General features: G+C 37.7%; 1 protein-coding gene across 2 annotated transcripts in view; it reads right to left on the bottom strand.

The window, feature by feature from the left end:
• Positions 1 to 4,684: 4,684 nt before the first annotated feature.
• The window catches only part of MARCHF1 (membrane associated ring-CH-type finger 1), a 222,686-nt gene continuing 205,716 nt past the window's right edge, over positions 4,685 to 21,654 (bottom strand). For both annotated transcript variants that reach the window (XM_058023776.1, XM_058023775.1), the window contains exons 7-8: positions 11,106 to 11,253; positions 4,685 to 8,837 (exon numbers count right to left, since the gene is read on the bottom strand). In XM_058023776.1, coding sequence (XP_057879759.1) covers positions 8,536 to 8,837; positions 11,106 to 11,253 — 450 coding nt within the window. In that variant the 3' untranslated portion in view covers positions 4,685 to 8,535. The remainder of the gene's footprint in view (positions 8,838 to 11,105; positions 11,254 to 21,654) is intronic.

The following is a 21,654-nucleotide window of genomic DNA, read 5'->3' as shown; positions in this document are numbered from 1 at the left end:
AGAGTTACTGATGAGTGTTAAATCTGTTAATGTGTATATGAAGTTCTTCCCTCTTTACAAATAGTCTTGTGCTATCCTTTCATGTTATAGGAAACCAATCTCTTTATGTTATATAGAACTAACAGCTGTCCTCCTTAAATGATTCTAAAGAAGAAACCCAAATAACTTTTAACAGACCTGGAGCATGGGTGGATAATGTAATTCATCTTCAGGTGAACTGCAAGTCTTAAACCTGCCTAGAGGTCTTGGCCTCTGACACCAGCCACATCTCAAGGCTATCACATCACTGCTTTGTGTTTGAGAGATCAGTGTGCTGTGTATATAGCTGTTTCAGTACTTTGAAAGATTTTGCCTTTTGGAAATTCATTTTGAATTTTTGCTTGTATACAAAGTCTGAGGTTTGAAATTGCAAGTAGAAACATTGAGTCACTTTCCCATGACACTGTAAAATATGGAAGGAAAATGAGCAGATAACTTGATTACTGGGAGGTGTCATAGTAATTACAGTATATTAGGCTGCCATCCTGGTGAGTGCTTCAAAAAGACTGTCATGCAGTTATGAAGAATGAGATTTTCTATATTTCTTGAAACAATTCAGTAATAAGATATTATAAAAATCTGGTTAATGTGTGAAATTAAGTCTTTTTTAAACATTTTTCATTTAGACTAGAATATGATTATAGTTCAGATTTTATTGACTTTCTTAATTTTCTTCCTTGAACTCCATGTAGTCATTGCTTGTTTAGCTGGCTTTTAAACTGTCTTGTTAAACTACTGCACAAGTAGTGAAAAAAGAACAGTGTCTGCACGTGAACTTTTTACATTGAATTATCAGAAAAAATCATATGCAGCTGTCAGGTATTCATATTTGAATTTAAAATAATCTAGGCCTAAGCTGATGATGTGCAAGACCAATTTATCACATGAGTTGTAGCTGAATATTAACTGGGCAGTGGGAAAAACAACAACAAAAACCCCCAAAGCCATGTATTTATTTATTTATAATTTTTGTGCTGAGAGTCTTTTACCTCACATGTGTTACTGAGATAAGCTGCTGGAATCTCTTCAGGTAATTTCATAATCCAATCATGCTTTATAACCAGCTATTAGAGTGTTGTATGTTAATGAGTTTCTTTCCTACAGGTGAAAAAAAGACTAATTCTCTCAGGAGTTCTGAATTGTTATTCTTTAAAATTTAGAAAGCAGATCCTGGTTACACTGATATTCTCTGTTCTTACAAACTTACTGTGGAGAAATTGTTCTTTTGTAACCAAGGATTTCAGATTTTAATGCTAAATCCTCTGTTAATTCTCTGTAATTTACAGGGCGTTTTTCTGGTAAAGGATTAATTTTAGGGAAGATTTCTTTCATTCTAATTTTTTCGAGTAGTTTTGCAATGTTCCTGTGTTTTTTTAGTTTTCAACTCAAAGCTGTAATAGTTAAAATTATTATTTCATTAATTATCATGGCTTAAAGATACAACATTTCAAACAAAAAAGTAATATTTTTATACATAAAGCCACTTTCATATAAGAACTTTGGGGGTTTTTAGTGTACTTTCCAGATTGTTGCAATGTTCTTACTACGTTATACTTTTACTTCATCCAGCATTGGGGAGCTGTGGCTTCTCTGAGGAAGTGGCTGAATTACATTCAGACTGTGAGTAGCAGCTGACTTGTTAGTTGTGAAACATACCTTATTGATGGTCTCAGCTGGGAAGAACCAGCTGACTTTAACCAGCTGAGTATTTCTACTTAAATAGTAGAAATAATGAATTTTTTTTCCTTTCATGTTAACAAAGCAAATGTGATTTTAAAAAAACCAAAACTAAACAGAAAATAGTGACATTCTCAAAGCTGCTTGTATACAGTAAATGTAAATTAATTTACAATTCCTTACTATTGGAAACAAATTAAGCCATTTGTAAGGGGATATACTTATAGAGTGTAACAATTGTTTGTTAGTCTGTCTTTTAATGCAGTAACATATTTACTCATCTCTGTGATGACCTCTGCCACATGTGAGGACAAAGTCTAGGACCAAAAATATGTATATTGGATTAAAACTGGAGTTTGCTACACACCTGGCAGATATGAAAGGGTAGTACAAAAATCTCTTTCTTTTTCTCAGCAGAAAAAGTTCTGTGCTTAAGGAACCTTCCAGGTTAGTTTTCCAATGAAGGGCAATAAAATGCTTGCAGTGCAGAATTATATCAAATTGGCTTGTTTGGTCAGTCTCAGCATGATACAATGCATAAATTATCTTTCTATCTTCTAGCTCTTTCAAGAGCAATAATTCATTATAGCTGATTTCCAGACTTCCTCAAAAGAAGTAAGTTTCATGAAGGTCAGAGACTTTGCTAATGAGGTGTTGTGATTTATGCTCTGCAGTTTAAGCTGATGTCTTAAAATCACCTGCCAAGGTCCTGTGCAGAGTTCCTCTAATGAAACTGAAAATAAGCTGATGGTGAGACACTTACCATAATGGTGCTGTAATCAAGTTCCCTAAGCCTTGACTGTCCACTTTTATTAAAATGGAAGGTTTAATATGTAACTAGTTACTTGTTGCAAAGGAAAAATAAAATGAATCATGTTATTAGACTAAAATGACAGCATTACTTTAAAAACAGAATTGCTAAATAATAAATTTAGCAATAACAATATTGCTAAAAAAAAAATTGAAGCATCCTACTAATATCAGCTCTTATTCAAGTTAACACAATTAACCAAGAGAGTACCATGCTGATTTGGGAACTGATAAAGGGATGATGTCCATTGCTAAGATACAAAGTGCTCAAAAAAATCTCCTCCACGCTTTTTAATGAAATACTCTTTTTCCCCAGCTCTCAAAATTTGGTAGCAAACCTAGAGTTAAGTGGCACTTGAAGATTCATTAAAGCCTTTGGCTGAACTTCCAGACTGATTTGTTCTTTTGACTGTATCTTCTGGGCTCCTGTAAGTAGCAGTCTTTCTTCTGTGAGCCATTAACACTTGGGTTTGTCCTTATCTGATTTATGGCCTCATCTTAATCCTGCTACTTCACTTTTCACTTCTATGCTGTTTGTGAGCCATTTTTAAAATCTGTTGACTGTGTTGTTCACCACGTTCCCAGGCATGTGCATACACATAGATGTAACGGTCCATGTTTCATTATACAAGTATCTCCTCAAATTATTAGTGATTTACTTAGGTCACAGTAATTTTTAAGTGTGTTATCTTCTTTATTGGGAATACTGCTGATTACTTTATTTTCATATATATTATCTTCTATGTGTTAAAAAAAAAAAGTCCTGTAATTCAGTTAATATCAATTACTGGTATTTGTAACTAGCAAAAGTGCAAGTTTGTCCCAGGGTCCACATTCTCCAGCAGTTTGGCATCATTCTCCTTATCTGTCAAGGTTGTTTTCTGAGCTCTGTGTCATAGGCAGTGGAAATGTGTATACCAGAGTTTTTGGCAAGTTCTTTGACAATTTCTTTTACTTTTAGGAATGCTCATGCAGAACAGCCTTAATATTTTATTGGCTGGGAGATGTGTATACAGACATCAAACTAAACAGAACCCTGCTTCATGTTCTAACAGTGCCCTGATCAAGGGATTCAAACTCTTGTGTGCAAAGCAAAAAGGCTTGGGGACCCACACCTCTGGTCTCTTAATTATGAAACCAAAATTGGTTCCACTTTTCTGTATGCTAATAAACGGAAATTAATATAGCTTTACTACAGTAACTTTTTTTTTATGCTGTTTCTTCTGTATCTTGCAGAGATTTGTGAATCCATTTGCATTTACATAGTGAGCCTAGTTAGGGCAGCTTTAAGAAAATGAAAAAGTGGCTAGCCTTGAATGTACAGAATGAAATTTGTTAGAACATTACTTCTGTGTTTTGAACATATATGCTTACCAATCATCAGCCATATGATTCCAGCTAGAATTGTGGTATTTTGAAACTTAGCTCACTCCCCAGCTGACCATCTATGAGAAAGATATGGAGTAGGTGGAGCTGTAGAAAACTAAATTTGGACCTTGGTTGGAACATTCTGTTTTAATCAAGGTAAGAATTTTTTTTTTTGCTTTACACTTCACAAAATGCACAGGCTTTTTTTTATAAAGCAAACATGCAATAATCCTTTTCATTAAGAAATGTCTTTAGGATTTTCAAAAAGGAGAAAACCTCACCAAATCAAAGTATAAAATAGTACAAAAAAGGAACGGGATCCATGCTGACAATCTGAGCTGGGATTAGCTTTAAAGTATTTAACTTTCCAGTCCATATTTAAAGTTTTTATGTGTTGGACATTACAAAATCATTGTAGCAGTTTGTACCAAGGCATTGCTTTCCTTAGGTAGCTTTCATCCTCTTACCTCCCTGGAGCTGAAACCCAGTACTAGTCATCCATTATTCTATGGATGCAAAACCAGTTGCTTTCTAGGCTTCTTTATAGGGTTGAAGCCTGCCAGTTAAGCAACTATAAGTATTTTCAAGTGTTTTTGTACTATGAAGTATTTTCCTGAGCATTCTGCCAAGGCAGGGTACCCAGAAGTAGCCCCTTGCATCTTAGCAGGTTTATCAGTATTAAGTAAGCAACTGAGTTATACTGTTCACCTTCCTTGCAAGAGGGTGGTCTTGCCAATCCACGTTCAGCATGTGATGCTCTAGGTAACAAGGTGACAAATGTAGAATATTGCAGTACTTCGAGTAATTTGTTTAATACAAATACATTTTTTCACAACATTAAGCAGATACATTACTTTTGTTTCCCTTACCTTCTGTCTTCCAGTACACATTCACCCACAAAAACATACACTTTTTCTTTTGCAAAAGAGAGGGATTTAAACAAATAACACAAACTTGTAGTTTTGAATATTATACACAGTAAAATACTTTCATCAGAGTAAGTTTCATTGCATTATTGGAAATTATAAACTGTTTGTTCTGGAGATGGGAAATTATTTTTTCTACACAACAAAAATAAACACTACCTTCAGATAGAGCAGTGTGTGAATGGCACAGTTGGACTAGTCAAGAATCTTTGTAATGCTACTGATAGTCAAAAGTGGTATGTTTTGCCAGTTTGAAATAAACATTATAATGCTTGTAACTTAAACACAGGAAAAGAAATGTGCATGTTCACAGGAGTGAATACAGGAGTATCTTGATCAAACTTCCAGATCTGACCTGACACCAAATTACTTCTACCTACCTTTATTAAAACTTAGGTTGAACAAGCTGTTCTTGCTAATGGCAGCTCAGAGCCAGGTTCTGCCCTTGTGGGTTTAGCCAGGCCAAATTCTGTTGTCAGCATATTTGCCAGAGCTGCACTGTGGTTACATAGGAGTTTGATATGGTTTGTTATTTGAGACGGTATCTTCATTAAAAAGTCTTTAGACTTCATCTTCAAACCTTCAGTATACTGTTCTGTTTAGTTGTGTGGTTTTGGGGGGTTTTTTTTCCAGGACAGAATACTGTGGTCAATAAATTAATACAGAAAATTGTACTTTAGGAATGAAAAAGTATTGGTTGATAAGGATCTGTCTAGTTTCTCTATCCATGTACTTTCCTTATTACTGAAGACCAGAATCCAAGGCATGGTGGTGTGAATAGCTCTTGCCCTCTTGAAGAGGTTGCACCCTGCTTCAGAAACTAATTCCAATCCTCCATGAAATTCCTGAAAGCTCTAGAAAATCCAGTGCATCTAAGAAGAGAAAGGGATGCACAGGTTAACACTGTAATGCTTTAAAAGGTTAAAGGCTTCTTCAAGCTAGCTGAAATCTCTCTTGCTGGTGACTTGTCTCAGTGTCCCATTTTACTCCTTTTCCTGCTGTCCCCATTCAGTATTTCCAAGGGAGAGGAGGAATTTCAACTGAAGTCTTTCTGCTTTCTTTTATTTAATTAACTGTAAACTCAGTTGCATATATGGTTGAGTGCCAGAACAGTGTTGACGTTGAAGGCATTAATATAAAAGTTTTCACATTGTCTTTTCTGTTGCTGACTCTTCAGTGTGTTTTTAAAAAATGTAAAATCTTGTTGGATGCTACAGTTCTGCTTTCAGAATCTTCAGGCATTTTCTTCTTCTAGGTGAATTTTATACTTCTTCAAGGAAAAAACCCCAATGCAAATTACTCTCCAGTAAGCTGACAAAATAGGGGATAAAGTACTTTCAATGGGTCATGATGCTACTGCAGAGAACAAGCTGGCTAAAGAAGCAGGGTTACTTTCACTTAATAAGAAACTATTATTTCAGAAAGCTCTTAGTTATCTTTCATAATAATGTTCCTTGTCAGTAAATTTTGCCGAGGTTTATTGTAAACATCCTTCCAAACATTCAGATGCAGTTGGTAATTTTATGTGTCTGACATCAGATATCATGAGAGTTACCTTTTAACGAGTAGCTTTTGAAAACCATGCCATTGCAGACTATCTTAAGCATGTGCAGTTACTAGACATTCCTTAGTCATGTCATCATGCTCTGAAGACCTGAAATCTCCTCCACAATTTCAAATGGAGAAATGATTTGGTTCTCTTGTATGTAGTTTCAAATAAGAAGCTGCTACAATTGGAAGTTGCAGTTGTATAGTAGGGAAATTATTTTATATAAAAAGTGTGTGCCATTACATGAAAAAACTTCAACATTAATCCAACTCACCTGGAGTAACTGACAGCAAATATTGACATATATTAAGGACCCATTAAAGCACCAAGATTTTGTGTCCTGTCTAGCCAGACAACCATCACTTAGTCACAGCCAAATTACAAGAGCAATTCTAGTACAAAAGAATATAATGATCTGATTAAAGACACATTTCTTGCTAACACTGCTAGTATTCCCTGAGCCTTAAGCCAGTAAACATTCACAAAGGAATACCTAGTATATAAATTCCAATACATCTTAGCCCCTAAAGCCTGGGTATTTGCAAGGATGGGATGAACCTGTTATTTCACGGTAAATATTTGAGTGTATAAAGAGAAAATTTACCAGTAGAAACTTCAAGGCTTCTGTAGAACTCCAGTTCTCTTGTAATTGCGGCAGATACCCCTCCTTTAAGTGAATCTCTACTCTCCTGTCCTCATTCCTCTTTATATACTTTTTTGCTTTTCCTCCTTTATTAAATACAAGATTAAAAAAAGAACTTCCAACTTCTTTTTAAAATACACATTATGTTCAGGCCCCAGACTTGTGCACACCAGTACATAACTACTCCGAGTCAATACTTGCTCTTGTGTCCTTATAGTAAACACCACAGTTTTGCAAAGTGAATCACAAAATTGGTTCCTTATACATAATTCACCCTGTTGGACACAGGATTATATCTACATTCATTTATCTATTGCACCTTTTAATGCTATTCACACTTCATTTTTATATGCCAGTGCTCAAAACACGAAATTAACAACTGAACTGTCGAATCTCTAACACCTTAAGTTTACATGTACAGAAGGAAACCATTGATCTGTTTGTTTCAGTCAGGAAGAGAAAAACTAGGTTTTTAGAACAAGGAGATAAAAACTAATGTTTTCTTAAGATATGTAGGTAGGTATGTTCTATTACATCTACCTTTCTGTATCATGGATCTTAAAAAATAAAACCAAAAGTTGCTTCCATCTTCAGTATGTCATCCTTTTTCAGACCTTTGATAACAGACAATTTATTTCTGTGTAATTCTGCAGTAAACTGCTTTTTTTTTTCATTTAAAATTCTGCCTCAATACCTTGTGGATCCAATTTATGCCTAATTCACTCCTATAAAGTAAAATAAACAGCAGAGCTGCTCTTCTAAATGCATATCTATATATTGTGTCCTTCCTTACTTCCCTGACATTTATAAAAAACTATCTGCAGCTTATGGAAATGTGAGTTTATACTGGTTGGAACTGCTTACTTTTCAAAAATCCAGCCATAGTTAAAAACAACTGGTTCAAATATCCATAGTTGACACAGCTGCCCAGACATTCAGGCTCCTCTACAGTCACATGAAGGTGTTACCGTACGAGGCATAGAGAGGAAGTGCTGCAGTACAGCTCTCTGTACTTTGATTCTGTTAATGCATATTACTTGGATTGGTACCCTTTGAAGTGTATCTCTGAAAAGGTAAATAGCAAATACAACTTCTAGTAGTAAACAGATGAAAGGTTTTGTGTCTTCTGTAAACAAAATCATTGTGTCACTTCTGTTTTCTACTTTCCCAGCCAGCCCAGTTAGGAAAAAAAAAAAAGTACATTGTTACATAGGTTTGGCATTGTCTGTTAAACCTGTTCTCTATTGCACTTTCTACACTTCCACTTTCACTACACTTGCTGACTAGTTGCGAAATTACATCACGAACGGTCACATTCCTTACAGTAACAAATTGCTTTGCTGGATCCATTTTCCTTGTACTGTTTTGGTTTTTGTATGGGGTATTTTTTTTTTTTTTTTTTGTCGTTTGGTTGGGGTCTTCTTAAACTGAAAAAATGCACAGTCATTTCTACTTTCTTGTAGCATTTGTAGTGTAGCAGACACTACGGCTTACTCTGCGAGGGAGAAGCAGCGCTGTCCGTGTCAAACTGGCATGACCTCCGACGTCGCCTCTTCCGCCGCCGGCTGAGAGTTTGTACCTGTCTGTGCCACTGGCACCACCACCGCGTCCTTCAGCTCCGAGGGCTGAGTGCACGGAGAGCTTTTCTCCTCCAGTTTTTTGATGGTGTCTGGGCAGTTCTGAACAAAGATCACTCTGTTGTAGGCTTTCAACCTGCGCCACAGCTGGACGTAAACCTTACACTGCACGTACATGAAGACCAGGCCTCCTGTGAACCCAATGGCCACCACAACGAGCTTTGTCCAGAACGGCCATTCGAGGACACCTTTGAAATAGAAAGTTTATGTTATACATTGAAAATCAAGCACTGTTTCAGTAATGTATACTGAAAAGAAGCCACTGGCTAAGAATGCCTGGGTATGTGCACGCTATTGAGGCACTTGTGGCTATGGAAAATTGATGGGGTTTCCTATTCCATAGGCTGGCCAAGAAACTGCCCATGGAATAGGAAACTGCTTCCTACTTTTAACTGATTGGACCACCATTTGGTCAAATAAATCAATCAAAAAATCAATGCCACTCTCAAAGTCTTTCTTTCAGGATTTCTTCCACTTTTTAACATTAAAGATAGGCTGCTTCTGTGGTAATACAGGGAGCATCTTTTTACATTAACTGCTATGGGACAGAGAGCATATCATTTTGTATATCTTTTTTTCCAGGACTGCCATGTTTTCAGACTTGAGCTTTACTAGTAGAAAGGTCAGCTGAACCTAGACCTGTTTATTCAAGCAGAGTAAATTTTCAGAGTAAATTTATGTGAATTATTCAGAGTAAATTTATGTGAAACTTGATTCCCTACCACTGGTACTATATAAATAATAGAATATTTAAAATATATTTTAAATCTGCTTTTCTATAAACCAGTGTCAGGTTGGCAATTAAAGTGTTTGCATCATACTTCCCTAAAGAGAAAAAAAAAACTGCAACCCCTAAATAATTTGAGATATCAATTTAAAATGGGATTTTTTAACTAGAAAATTAACAAACAATAGTAGTATTATTCAGGGTTTCAATTTTTCTCCTTCTCAAGATATGTTTATAAAGTGTTTTTTCTCCAGTGCTTATTTATCTTTATCTTGGCAATTCCCATTTAAAGAGTGAAAATGGGGAAGAAAGCAAACTACATATATGTCCTTATTCCCCTCAAATACGTGTTCACTTTTGTAAAAGTACTCTACCCTGCAACAAGCAAATTTTGGACCAAAAGTATCCTTCTCACACTTCTGCATGTTTCAAGTAGCTCCAGGGCATATCTTTGTCCATTTTTTAGTGTAAAGAATCAACCATTACATTTGGCAAATACTGAATGCTATACAAATCATAAATACTTTTTGAGCCTACCAGGAATAATTAACATGATTCTTATGCATTGTGTGTAACAACAAAAATCCCTGTTAACTGTTTTGATATGTAAATTCAGCTAGTCTACAGAAATAGCTTCCCCCTTGTAATGAGTAGGGTGATGGAGTTGTACTCATAAATAGAAATTCAAAGCCATCCCTAGTCCTGTCCTCTGGGCCAGGTTTTTTGAGATAAAAAGCAAGGTTACCCATTTCAATAGAATGCAAAACAAGACTTTGTAGTGTGTATTCATCTGTGACTTACTGAGGCTTGTTGCTTATTTTCCTCTCTAAGGCAAGAAAGGCAAGTATCAGGAGTATCATCAAATATTTATCTAACTAGCAAGGCACAAAGCTCCACCTGTTTTGTTTTCCGTGTTAACTCTGGAATATAACACAAACCTAAAGACCTTTGTTCCTCTAGGGTGCTTAAATTCAATTCAGATCAAAACTAAAAAGCTTTTTATCATTTAAGACTGAATTTAAGAGCAAACATGGATTTGAAATGGAAAACAGTAGTTAAATTTAGGATATATTTTCCACATATGCTAAGTATTGCTCCTACTGACATTAAGCATGCATTTTGTTACACATGTCCAGTTGGATTTTCAGTATCTCTTCAGATGAGACTCCATGACTTCTCCGTTCCAGTGCATAACCAATAAATAGAGCTGGAACATGGACATTAACAGTGAAATTCTATTTGAAAGGACACAAGAATGGTTTTCCATGCTGCTCAAATCCCACACGAAGGACTAACACAACTGGAAATCAGTCTCTTGGAAGTTCGTATTAGGGAAGGTTGTTAATGAAGAGGCTCTATCGTACTTCCTATCAAGGTTCAGGGGATTAATATATATAAATTGCAATTTAAGGACCTGAACTTGCCCTGAGCTGTTTGAACTTGACTCATCTTTTTGCCTGAGTTTTAGAATTACCTAGATAATGGGAGATTAACCCAGAAGAACCGGCAGGCTGGTTAAGCTGTTGTCATGATTACACAAAGTAGAGTTCTCTCTGCTGGGATATAAGGTAAGATTTTCATACTGATGCATTCAGAACTTCTGCATTAAAGCCTCTGGTGTAGGCATGTGAGCTGTTATTTAAGAACAGAATGTGACTGGTTACAGAGCTGCCTTTCAAAGGCAGGCACTGCATTATCAACAGCACTGAAGAAGATAAAAGATACTTACCATTATCATTGCCTTGTTTAATTTCTTCAGCAGTTCTGTCAATTAAAACATACAATGACCAAACAACACAGGTAATTGCAATTATATGGAATGTGACTGAGCACACAATTTTTCTCCTCTCACTTGTTGTCATCTGCAATTTCTCCCACTAAAAATAAAAAAAAAAAAGTAATTAAAAAAATCTGACTTGTAAAATTTTACATCAAACTGATTAGGCCATTCTGGCTCTTTCTACCAAAACCACAAGCAGTAATAAAATGAACAAATCCTTTAGTTTTGGTAATATGCATTACAGGAGTGTGTGCATTGTCCCTGTTAAATTCACAATGATCTCATTTTCATAGATTCAGAGGAATGAAGAATACTGTTCTGTTTCTGTCTGCTTGTGAATGATATCTTAAGTCATTTCATTACAGTACAGCCATAACATGTTAACAGACAGATAAAAAGATTAATATTTACTTTAAATTTGCATTTCTGGTGGTGAGAGAAGAAAAAGCCCAAACATCTGTTTGTAATATGTATTAAAATTATAGGAAGGCAGCTATGTAACAGTCTTTCCATAAAATAAAAGCACAGGAAATACAACTTCATTGAGGATTAAATTCAATAAACTTGAAAAGATGATTATGTGGAAATGACCATATACGATAGCAGCCAAATAACCTCAGTAATGCAAGGAGGATCTTCCAGGCACATGTTTCTGAATTATGGTGCTAAATCCTGGCTTAAGTTAAGGCTATTTTAAGATGAAATAGGCTATTCTCTGCAACTGAACAATGCCGCTCTTGAGGCGATTTTTTTTAATCTCACTTGTGACATGTGTTTTTTTCACAGCACTTCTTCAAAACAAAACCTTCTCTCCTAAAACATTTGCCTTTGAAAAGAGATGAAAGAACAGAGCACTTAGAAGCAAAATGCCTCAATTCTGATGGATAATCTTGGAGCCAGTACAGGCAGCTGGGGAAGGAAAGCAGTATAAAGCATGAGATGCGAGTGCCACCTCCCTGTGGCTCTGTGAACACCAGACTGAGCTGCACTCAGCTCGGTGCCACAGCACTGCTGCCACCTGCTGCAGCTAGGACAGCAACCACAGCCTCTGCAGAGCACTGCCATGCTGCACATTTACTGCCAAGCTGTGAGTTTGTCTTGGTTTTCCTCGTTTAGGTTTTTGGATTGTTTTGGTTTTATTAGCTGTTTTCACTGTTTGGGATTTTTTAAAATTTTGTTTCCAGGCAATTACAAATTTTTCTAAATTCCTTAAGGCTAGAGCTGGAGATGCTAGATGTTTAGCCTTTAACTTGAACCAACATTGCCAACACTCTCCGCAGTCACATTATGTTTTGAAGGAGCACAAATGCAGTAAAACCTGATGAGGGTAAGTGCTGTGGCACCAAGGGGAATAACTCTCAAAAATACTTCTTCCTGCTTGTAGAGCAGAACATACCAGGCCAAACAAACCTCAGTCTTTAATGGCAGTTAAATCTTGCATGTTTCAGAGCTGTTGCCTCAAAACACAATCTCTAGAACATTTTCTAGCCCTCGTCACCATTCTATGAATCACAGAATGCTTTGGGTTGGAAGGGAACTTAAGGCTCATCCTGTCCTGTTCAACCCCCCTGCAATGAGCAGGCACATCTGCAATTAGATCAGCCTGCTCAAAGCTGTTTTGCTTAAAATCCTTTTCCCTCGTACTACTGTAACAAGCCCTGCTAAAAGTTTGCTCCATCTTTCTTACAGGCTCCCTTTAGGTACTGGAAGGCCACAATAAGGTCTCAAAGCCTTTTCTCCAGGTTGAACAACCTCAACTGTTAGCTATTCCTCAAAGGAGAGGTGCTCCAGCTCTCTGATCATTTTTTGTGGCCTCTTCTGGACTGTCTGCAACATGACCTCAGTGGGCACCCTCTAGGAATCCATCCTAGAGCTGGATGCAGCAGTCCTGCTGGGGTGTCTCAAGAATCACTTCTCCCACCCTTCATGAACACAAAGCAAAAATAATTATTTATAAAAATGTAAATATTTCCTGGGTAATATGCAAAGAGTCAGAGCCATCGGCTTATTTGTTAGCTGAGACCTCATTTCAGTTTCTGATATATCTACTTTTGAGTGAAAACTAAGCTTGCTGGGTTTTGTATGGCAGTTTGGAAAAATGGGAGGTTTAAAAAAAAGGTTTGTTTTGGTTTTCTTTTAAGTAACAACCCCCCAGACTTTATATTCATTATAGTTCGTGTAGCTAATATTCAGTGGTCAGACCAGAGAGTATGTGGCATTATCACAGTCTTATTTCCTTAGAGCCACTAGGTTACACAGCCTTTGACCAGGAGGTTTTAATTTTTTTTGCAGTGAAAATTCAATTCAAGTCTTGTAACAGACTTTCTTTCCAAAGAAAGAACCCTTGTCTTTGTCCAGATGGAAGAAAGGGTTTTACCTTAACCCTTCACTTACCTGTGGGCACTTTGTGAGAGATAACAAAGAACATAACGAAGAATGATTCGTTCTTAAACAGATTTTGTCTGTTATCTCAACTTTGATGCTACACCATTTGGTCTGTTGGAGAGAAGACTCTGCAAAATTTTCAGTGCCATGTATACGTGCAGTCTCTTTATAGCCATTTAACTCTCTAATATACTTAAAATGCTTTGTGTTCATCTGAATGCCCAGTCAAAGACAAATGCTGGTCCCATTAGTCTAAATGTAAACATTTTGTAGGTGGAAAAAACCCAGACAAAATCAACCAACCAACAGGCAGGATAGGTAAATAAAGGTTCCAGCTCACAGAATTCCGCTGAGATTTACAAGAAAGGTATCTCAGGAGAGGAAGCCAGCAGAAATTGGCTGAAGCAGGCCTTTTTGGCAACATCTCATCAAATCCAGCCAGAAGGCAAGCCAAGGTCTACTGGACTCTGCTTCCTCCAGCTGCCCCCTTTTCTTCTCCCACAAGGCAGCCTGCCTGGCCTGCCCTGTCTGTCCATTCTATCCACACACGTTACCACACCAGGCAGAAGGTGGCTGCCAAGACACTGGGAGAGGTCAGCAGGGCATGGGTGATTATGGGACTGGGACACTGCAGAATATCTCATACTCCCAGTCTGGGATACAGGAAAGGAGTAAGGTCCAAGGAGAGACTCTGTCTGTCACAGACAGCTACCTGGTTTACAGTTCTTAGTGTGCTCCAAAGCTGCTATTTTGTTTTGCCCTGCCCTTGCTGCAGTCATAATTGTCCCAACTATGGTGATGATGAGCTGAACTCAGAAGAAAAAAAGCAATTAAACTTTGTGCTGTACTTCTGGTGATCCCAGTGGCAGCTGATGTAACTTCCCCATCCTACTCATGCATTTTAGGTTGGCTGAACAGAGAGTACTTTGTGACTAGATGAGTCATGCTCTACTAGATGAGTGATGTTAGTAGATGAGCCAGCAATTTATATCGTCCTGGAGCAAAAAAGTGCAATTCCCTATTTTAGGATTTTTGCAATAGGCTTGTATCAAAAAATTACCTGTTAGTTTTAGCACAGACTTGCTTGGACAAAAGCACAGTTATGTGATATAAAAATTGCTTGAAAATCCATAACAAAGGATGAGACAACAATGTAATGAGCAATAAAAAGCATTAGCCCCCTTTACTTCTGCTTTATAGTCCGGGATTTGATACAGCCTAAAGTCGTGTGGGGAATTTTGGCAGGCGCTACCTTTCATGTCACACAGAGCATTAATGCCTCCTTAACCTCTGATAAATTCATCCCTGCTGTGTTTTGAAGCTCCTGCAGTTTTCATGACTTTCCACATTCATAATAGAAAGATAAAAATAAATTGTGTCATGTTTTATTATCTTCATCAGTGATCTCCAAGAAAATACAGCAATCAGGTTGATGACACTGTGACATGCCATGGATAGAATATCAGATGCTACCAAGAACAGGAAAACAGCACAAAATTAAGTACACAGATGCAATTTTCTTTGGAAATTTAGATCTTAATGCTCCTCAGGTGCTTTAGATGATGTAATGACAGAAATAAATGGTAGCAGCCAGAGGAGACATTTATAATGACTTGCAAATTATTGAGTCACTAAATTAATAGAAAAAACTGTAGCTTTTGCCAGCCCCACTCAAAACAACCCTTCACTGTTGTACAGCCAATTGTCACACTCACAGATTCTGTAATCCTGGCAGCAATACAAACACAGACTGGAAACCATCACAAATGCAGATGGTTTAATGTCCTGCAAATGCAAGCAACGGCATGAATATCATAATGCTTCACAGAACAGGTGTGCTAGAACGCTTTGTAACATCTAACCGGAACCAAAAGCTCTTTTAAACAAGTCACCAAATAAATCCAAAGTGTAACAAAAATCCAAATGCGTCCCCAGCAGAAAGCTTGGAACATCCCCAGCCCCCTTTTTATTTTCTGAATAAGCTTTCCGAGCGCGTCGCTTGCAGTGTGCTCTGAAAGCCACTGGAGGGTGGTAGGAGACTGCCTGGCTCAAGGTTCCCACCAAGAACGGAAAGCAGCCGGATTGTGAATGTGATCAGAAACACTCGTCCCACCCCAGCTACTACTTACAGCTGCCTCGAAGTCACAACGTGCATCTCAGTTGGAATTCCTAAACTTTACTGAGAATTTTGGAATAATCTTTAAAGTGGCAGCTGTAAAACTGTACCCTCTTCTAGGTTTCTACCTCGTATTTTGCTTTTGTTTCCTAAAGAGAATTTCACTCAGAAACTTCAAGAGAGTGGTTACTGATTTCAAATCCCACTCTTGTAACTACAAAATGTAGTCATGAGTCTTCAGGGGAAATAAAAAAAATAAAAATAAAAAACCCACCAAACCCTAAAACATACAGGGAACTTTAAACCATGTGTAACCAACCACTTCCCTTTCCTGTAAAGCAGTTTGAGAACATCTCTCATATTTATTTTAAAGTACAAAAAAATCTGCCTCCCTGCATGCCACTTCTAATACAAGCTTGATTAATCAATATGCAACAAGGAATTACAGATGTTTTCTTTAGTATCTTCTGAAAACACTCCTTGTGAGTGTGGGGATGCTGCTTCATGTCCTACACACCAGCAGAGCCTCTCTGCTTAAGAGAAGCAAATCTGCAATGTTAATTCCCTCCCGTCCATTTCGCTTTCTGCAAAGCGGTTTCACGATGGCCAATGCAGAAGCGAAAGCTCCAGGCTGCTCACACAAAAGCTGCCTCCACCTCCCAATGGCACTGAGCAAACTCTGCTGCCTGGGTTTCCTTCCCCCACCTCTGCACTGTGGATTTGCTGCCTGCCTGCTCCCACCCACCACTCCGTGCCCACGCGTTGCCGCCTGTCCAGGGCAATATTCTGTCACACTGGCCACAGAGTTTTGTCTACACCGATGTCCTGAGGCGGCTGCAGCTCTACTGCAGGTCTGCAGACTCACACCTCTACAGCTGAAGGTCTCTCTGCTGCAGGGGCTCAGACTAAGGATGCCAAATATTGAAGGTGAAGTTAATGGACTGCCTGGACTTTTTAACCCCTGGGTATTTTCAAGAACCCTGTTTTGAAAATTGCATGTAAGGAGGTCTGACAGGGGAAGCTGGTATGGGGGGAATATTGCTAATATTAAACGTTTTTTGTGACATTTTTCTCCCTATCCATTATTTAGCAGAAAAAAAATGCCTACGTATAATGTAAACAACAACCACAGCTGGAAGGATTTCTGCTCTCGCCTAGAGCTAAAGTCATGATGCAATATTTTCTGAATTCTTTCTACAGTCTGAAGAAATACTTCCAGCCAACCTTTATCTTAAAGCAATTATGCCTGCAAAACAGAGGCTAAAATTACTTACTAGAGCTGTTGTAGAAACTGCACTCTGCACACAGACTAAAAAACATACAGAAAAAAGTCTTTCTTATCTGAAAGTCAACCCAAAGGATTTAGCCAGCACTTTTGGAAAAGAGCTGGTGTGGTGTATGCTGAAGTGAGCTGAGCAGTGAAGATATGTCAACAGTGAGAACATGTAGCTCCGAGTTATTTATGTTAGGGAGGGTTTTCTGGTCACTTGCTGCAGTACTAATTGGCTCAGGCTCCACAGTGAGCTGTTCACTGCTATCAACCTACCAGCTGGAGGAAAGCAGCTGCCATGGTAGTTTGTGGAATGGAATCTGTGCAGTGGGTGGAAGAGGAAGAAATAATAGTAATAAAGGACAACAGGGCTCCACTCACGCTGGGAGAACAAAATAGCCCCAGAGAAATTGGAAGTGTTCGTAAGAGATGAGACTTCAAACCTTGTTATTTGAATAAAAGCATTCTGGGCCTCTCTGTGCCACCTAAACAAAAGGTGGTTACAGCCTGTACCGTGGGGATGGTGTCTTAAAGGACAAGGCATGTGTCCCCACATCCTGCTCCAACATGAGAAGTGCCCCTCAGACAGTCCAAGAGAATGAGCCAGGTCTGACAGCTGACAGGAGAAGGGTTTGGGCCATGAAAACACCTACACTGTGTTCTTTTCCCCAAACACATTCAGAGAGTAGGAAGAACTGAGCAGGATCACAGAAAATAGAGAAAACATATTTGTCATTGCCTTTTTTCAAAAGATGTATCCAGAGAAGAAACTCTAGTAAGGATAAAGACTAGAAGACCATAATTAGACCCCTGCTATGTTAATTGCTGAACAGGGAAATGAATTTTTAAAATCCCATGTCACCTGGTGGATCATATGCCCCTGTCTATGCACAACTTTACCTCCATCTAGTTATCTCATTAGATGTTCCAGCAGAGATCATTGTTTGGCAAATCTGTCTGAATTTTGCTCAAAATCCATTTCTGTCCCTAAGAGATACTAAATAAACCTGTCTGGAATTCAAAAGAATGTCTGTAGTGTATTTAAAACACCTATTAAAAATTTTAAACTGAACCAGAAATGGGTGCATTTCTAAAAACAAATATACTTCACTCTTGTATGATATGCATACCTAGAGTAATAAAAGAAATACCTAATGAAAAACCTCACTTTGATGAACACCTTAAGATTATCATCTGCAAAGAACTATTAATTCAGTTTTATCATAACCAAGATGGCACCTTATTTCTTTTTTGTGACAATTAGAACAGACTTAAGTGATATAATCAGTATGCACTCTTCACAAGCTTATGCAATGTTTTGCTGTGTACGACATCAATTAGCAAACCCTTAAAAAATGTAAAAGAGAAGTGTAGAAGTTAAGTAATTCGAGAATATAGTTTCTAAAATGAAGTAGCTAAAAGAACTTCAGTACCTGCATCCGAAACATCCCAACACAGACTAACAACAACAAAAAAAACCCAATAAAAACCCCAAACCAAACAAAAAAAAAACCCCCAAACACAACACCTATGCTTTGGAAATACAGGACCTCATGTCCCTCTCATCCAGTGCTCTGTTTCAGATAGAGGCCAACACCAGATGCTTTGGAGAGATGTGCAAGGAATCCCGTGGGAAGTAATTACAGAATAATCTCTCCATATTGGGAGCCTCTTTCTAGCTCCCATCTGCTGGAATTTGCTTTACATCAATATATAGAATGCAGAAGCATGTGACCAAGTGTTTATTCTCCAAGTATCTTCTTCAAATTCTGAAAATACATTAACTCATCTTTTGTTCAACAGAGCCTTCAGTGCTATCATGAACTCCTCATTCACAATTACTTTTTCTTTTCTTGCTTTGTAAGGTCTTTAATAAAAAGACCACTATCTCCAAGCACAGTACACTTCAGCTACCTTATCTAAAAAATAATCCTGGCAGAGAAACTGCAGGTAAAACATTAACTCACTGATCAGGAGTGAACTATCACTCTAGTGTAAAACTATGAGGAGTTTCTGGTACTACAAACAAGAGGCACACATCTACAACTCTAGAAAATATTTACTTCAGGTATCTGGGCTTTAACATACTCAAAAAACAAAAAAGAAGCTACATGTTGGTAACCCATAAAGAAACAGGGATAAAAGGGGTAGAGTCTATGTCTCCATCAACTTTTATCACAGTTAGTCAAGAACAGAAACAGATGCTACTGTTGTCTGCTCTCCCCACAGTATTTCCATGATCATTCTATCAAAGGATCTAGTCTGTCACTTTTGTTCTCTCTGCAGTTGTTGACTCCTGCCTCTGCCTACTCTGTATTTCCAAAAGAGCAGCATATCTAATTGAAGGCATAACATTTGCCCCCAGCCACTAAGTAGCAAATACCTTTAAATCACAGTCCTGCCCTCAAACAACTTAGACACGTACACATACAAAGAAAACCACAAAAAAATCAGTGAAACTGCCACACTACAAGAGCACAGACCATAATTTTCCTGCAACACTAGTTATGCTGAAATTTCCCTTTCTGACCAAAGCTGGTAGGGCTGCTGCATTTTTTGGTAGGTATTTTAGAGGCACTATAAAAGCATGACATAGGCTCAGTGGTGGATTTGAGATGTATTCTGCTGGGGTCAAAGCAGCCACAAGTCCTTTCTCCACTATAGGAGCCACAACAAACCATCTCCCAGCAGTCTGTGCCTGAGTCTCTGTCTTTGAATATCAAGTAGGATTTCCCTTTGCACATTTGAGTGCTTATAGTGGGATGGACATGGACAGAAGGCTCTAATAGCATGGTAGAAATTGGAAAAGGAGAGAAATTAGAAAAACTGATATAGCAACATGGTGAGACCAGCATCCTATTACATGGTTTTGTAACCCTCTCCACTTCCTTCAGTTCTTCAGTCATGTCCAGTTGCAGAAAATTTCTCTAAAGATCTGTTGCTTTAGGGACCTAAAACAAATTGTAGAATACAATTACAGTTTTGCTGGTCTTTACTTCAATTGCCTTCTCTCCAGTAGTCATCACAGTGCCTTATTTCCTCTATTTCAAATTGTCCAGAATCAGTACAAGTTGTTACCAAGGTGTGGTTTGGTTTAAATGTCTTTGTTTGCCAAAACCCTGGTATTTTTAAATACATTGTTGTTTAAACATACCTGGACATATCCTTTTTTTGCAGGTATCCACACACATGTCTGAATTTCCACGTAACAAAGATTAAAAAAAGGAGCTCATGCTTTTAAATATCTATAAATATGGCTTTAGGAAGAATACTGACTTTCCAATGAATAGCTACAGTTGCCTTCTCTGTCCTTTATTTTCCCACAAGAGAGATTCTTTTGATCCAATTAAATAAAAATAAAATAGAGGAAAGTAGTGCTGAGGAAAGATAGTAATTAAAATAAAACTACAGCCTAGTGTTCTAGTAAAGAACTGAGGGGAGCTATTCATTCTGGAAAAAACAGGAAATTCTAATTTTTTCCCCAATAATTTTAATAAAATGCTACAGGAATAAAATTTAATTAACAAAAACCACCAAACCTGAGTAAAGTAAAAGTTATCCCATTTGGTCATAATTTAGATCCACTACTGGAATTTCTGTGTTCGAAAGAACATCATATCATAATTTTTCAAAAGAAAACCCATTTTTAGCACGCATTCCACCATGCAAGCATCAACCTGTGAACAGATCATTCTCACATCAATAGGTCCCAGGCAAAATAAATTTGAGGCAGGTAACAACTGTAAAATTGTACGTGTTAATTATGTGACAGATAATTACCTGCATTAATCAGATCATGAATAGCAGCCCTCTCCCATGGGAGCTGGTAAAGTTCCTAACTTCAAAATTAAACAGCAAAAATGGCATTTTTAAAGAACTCCATGAATCACAATGACTGGTTTAGGTGAATGCTTGGGTTGATTATGCTCTTTAATTTCATATTACTAGCTATACATTTTGTGTTGGCATTCCATTTACACTTTCTTTATTTCTAGAGCCAGAGACTCTCTTAATTATTTTCAATGCTTCAGCCTCCCAGTCCTTCCTTGGTTATAACTATTGATGAGGTCAAGCTGCAAAACAAAACACTGAAAGGCCTGAAATAAAAAAATGAAAAGGAGACCTCAAGTTCTTAAAAAATAAGAGAGAGGCTGATGAACTGCAGGATTGAGTAGGGCTCTCTAACTAAAATGGGAATTGAATCTTTTGATGCAAGTTGCATCCGTAAAACAACTCAGATCAAACTGCCTCAGAAAGCACAGAAGATTTGTACCTCCCAGAGCTCATGCTATGCAATAGTGGATAACACCACTAACACCCAGAGCTGAACAATCTCCCAAATTCCCTTTGCTTTTGCAAATGCTGCTGAGCAGCAAAGCAGCCAATTTGGTTACAGGCATTTAATTGGTAGAGGACACTGTTTTCATTTAATTTTTTAGTACAATATTTTTCATTTGCTTCTTAAAAGAATGCAAGTTCAAAGAACAAACTGTACAAACATCTTGCTCTACCTCCACATGGGGGTGTCTCAGCAAAGTATCACAGAAAGATGGCTTTCAGCAAGCCTAGGGGTATGTTATGATGGCTTCAAGGCAAGACGCACAAGAATCTTTTGTCAGAAGTCTGTGGGAACTGGGATAGCTCTGTGAATAAAGCTGTGTTCTGAATGGAAGAGAAAGACATATGGAAATGGCAGGCTAGCACAAATTCTACCATCATAAGAAAGC

The sequence above is a fragment of the Melospiza georgiana genome, chromosome 5, assembly GCF_028018845.1.
Source record: "Melospiza georgiana isolate bMelGeo1 chromosome 5, bMelGeo1.pri, whole genome shotgun sequence".
Lineage (NCBI taxonomy): Eukaryota > Metazoa > Chordata > Aves > Passeriformes > Passerellidae > Melospiza > Melospiza georgiana.
This window is presented reverse-complemented; position numbering and strand designations above follow the sequence as displayed.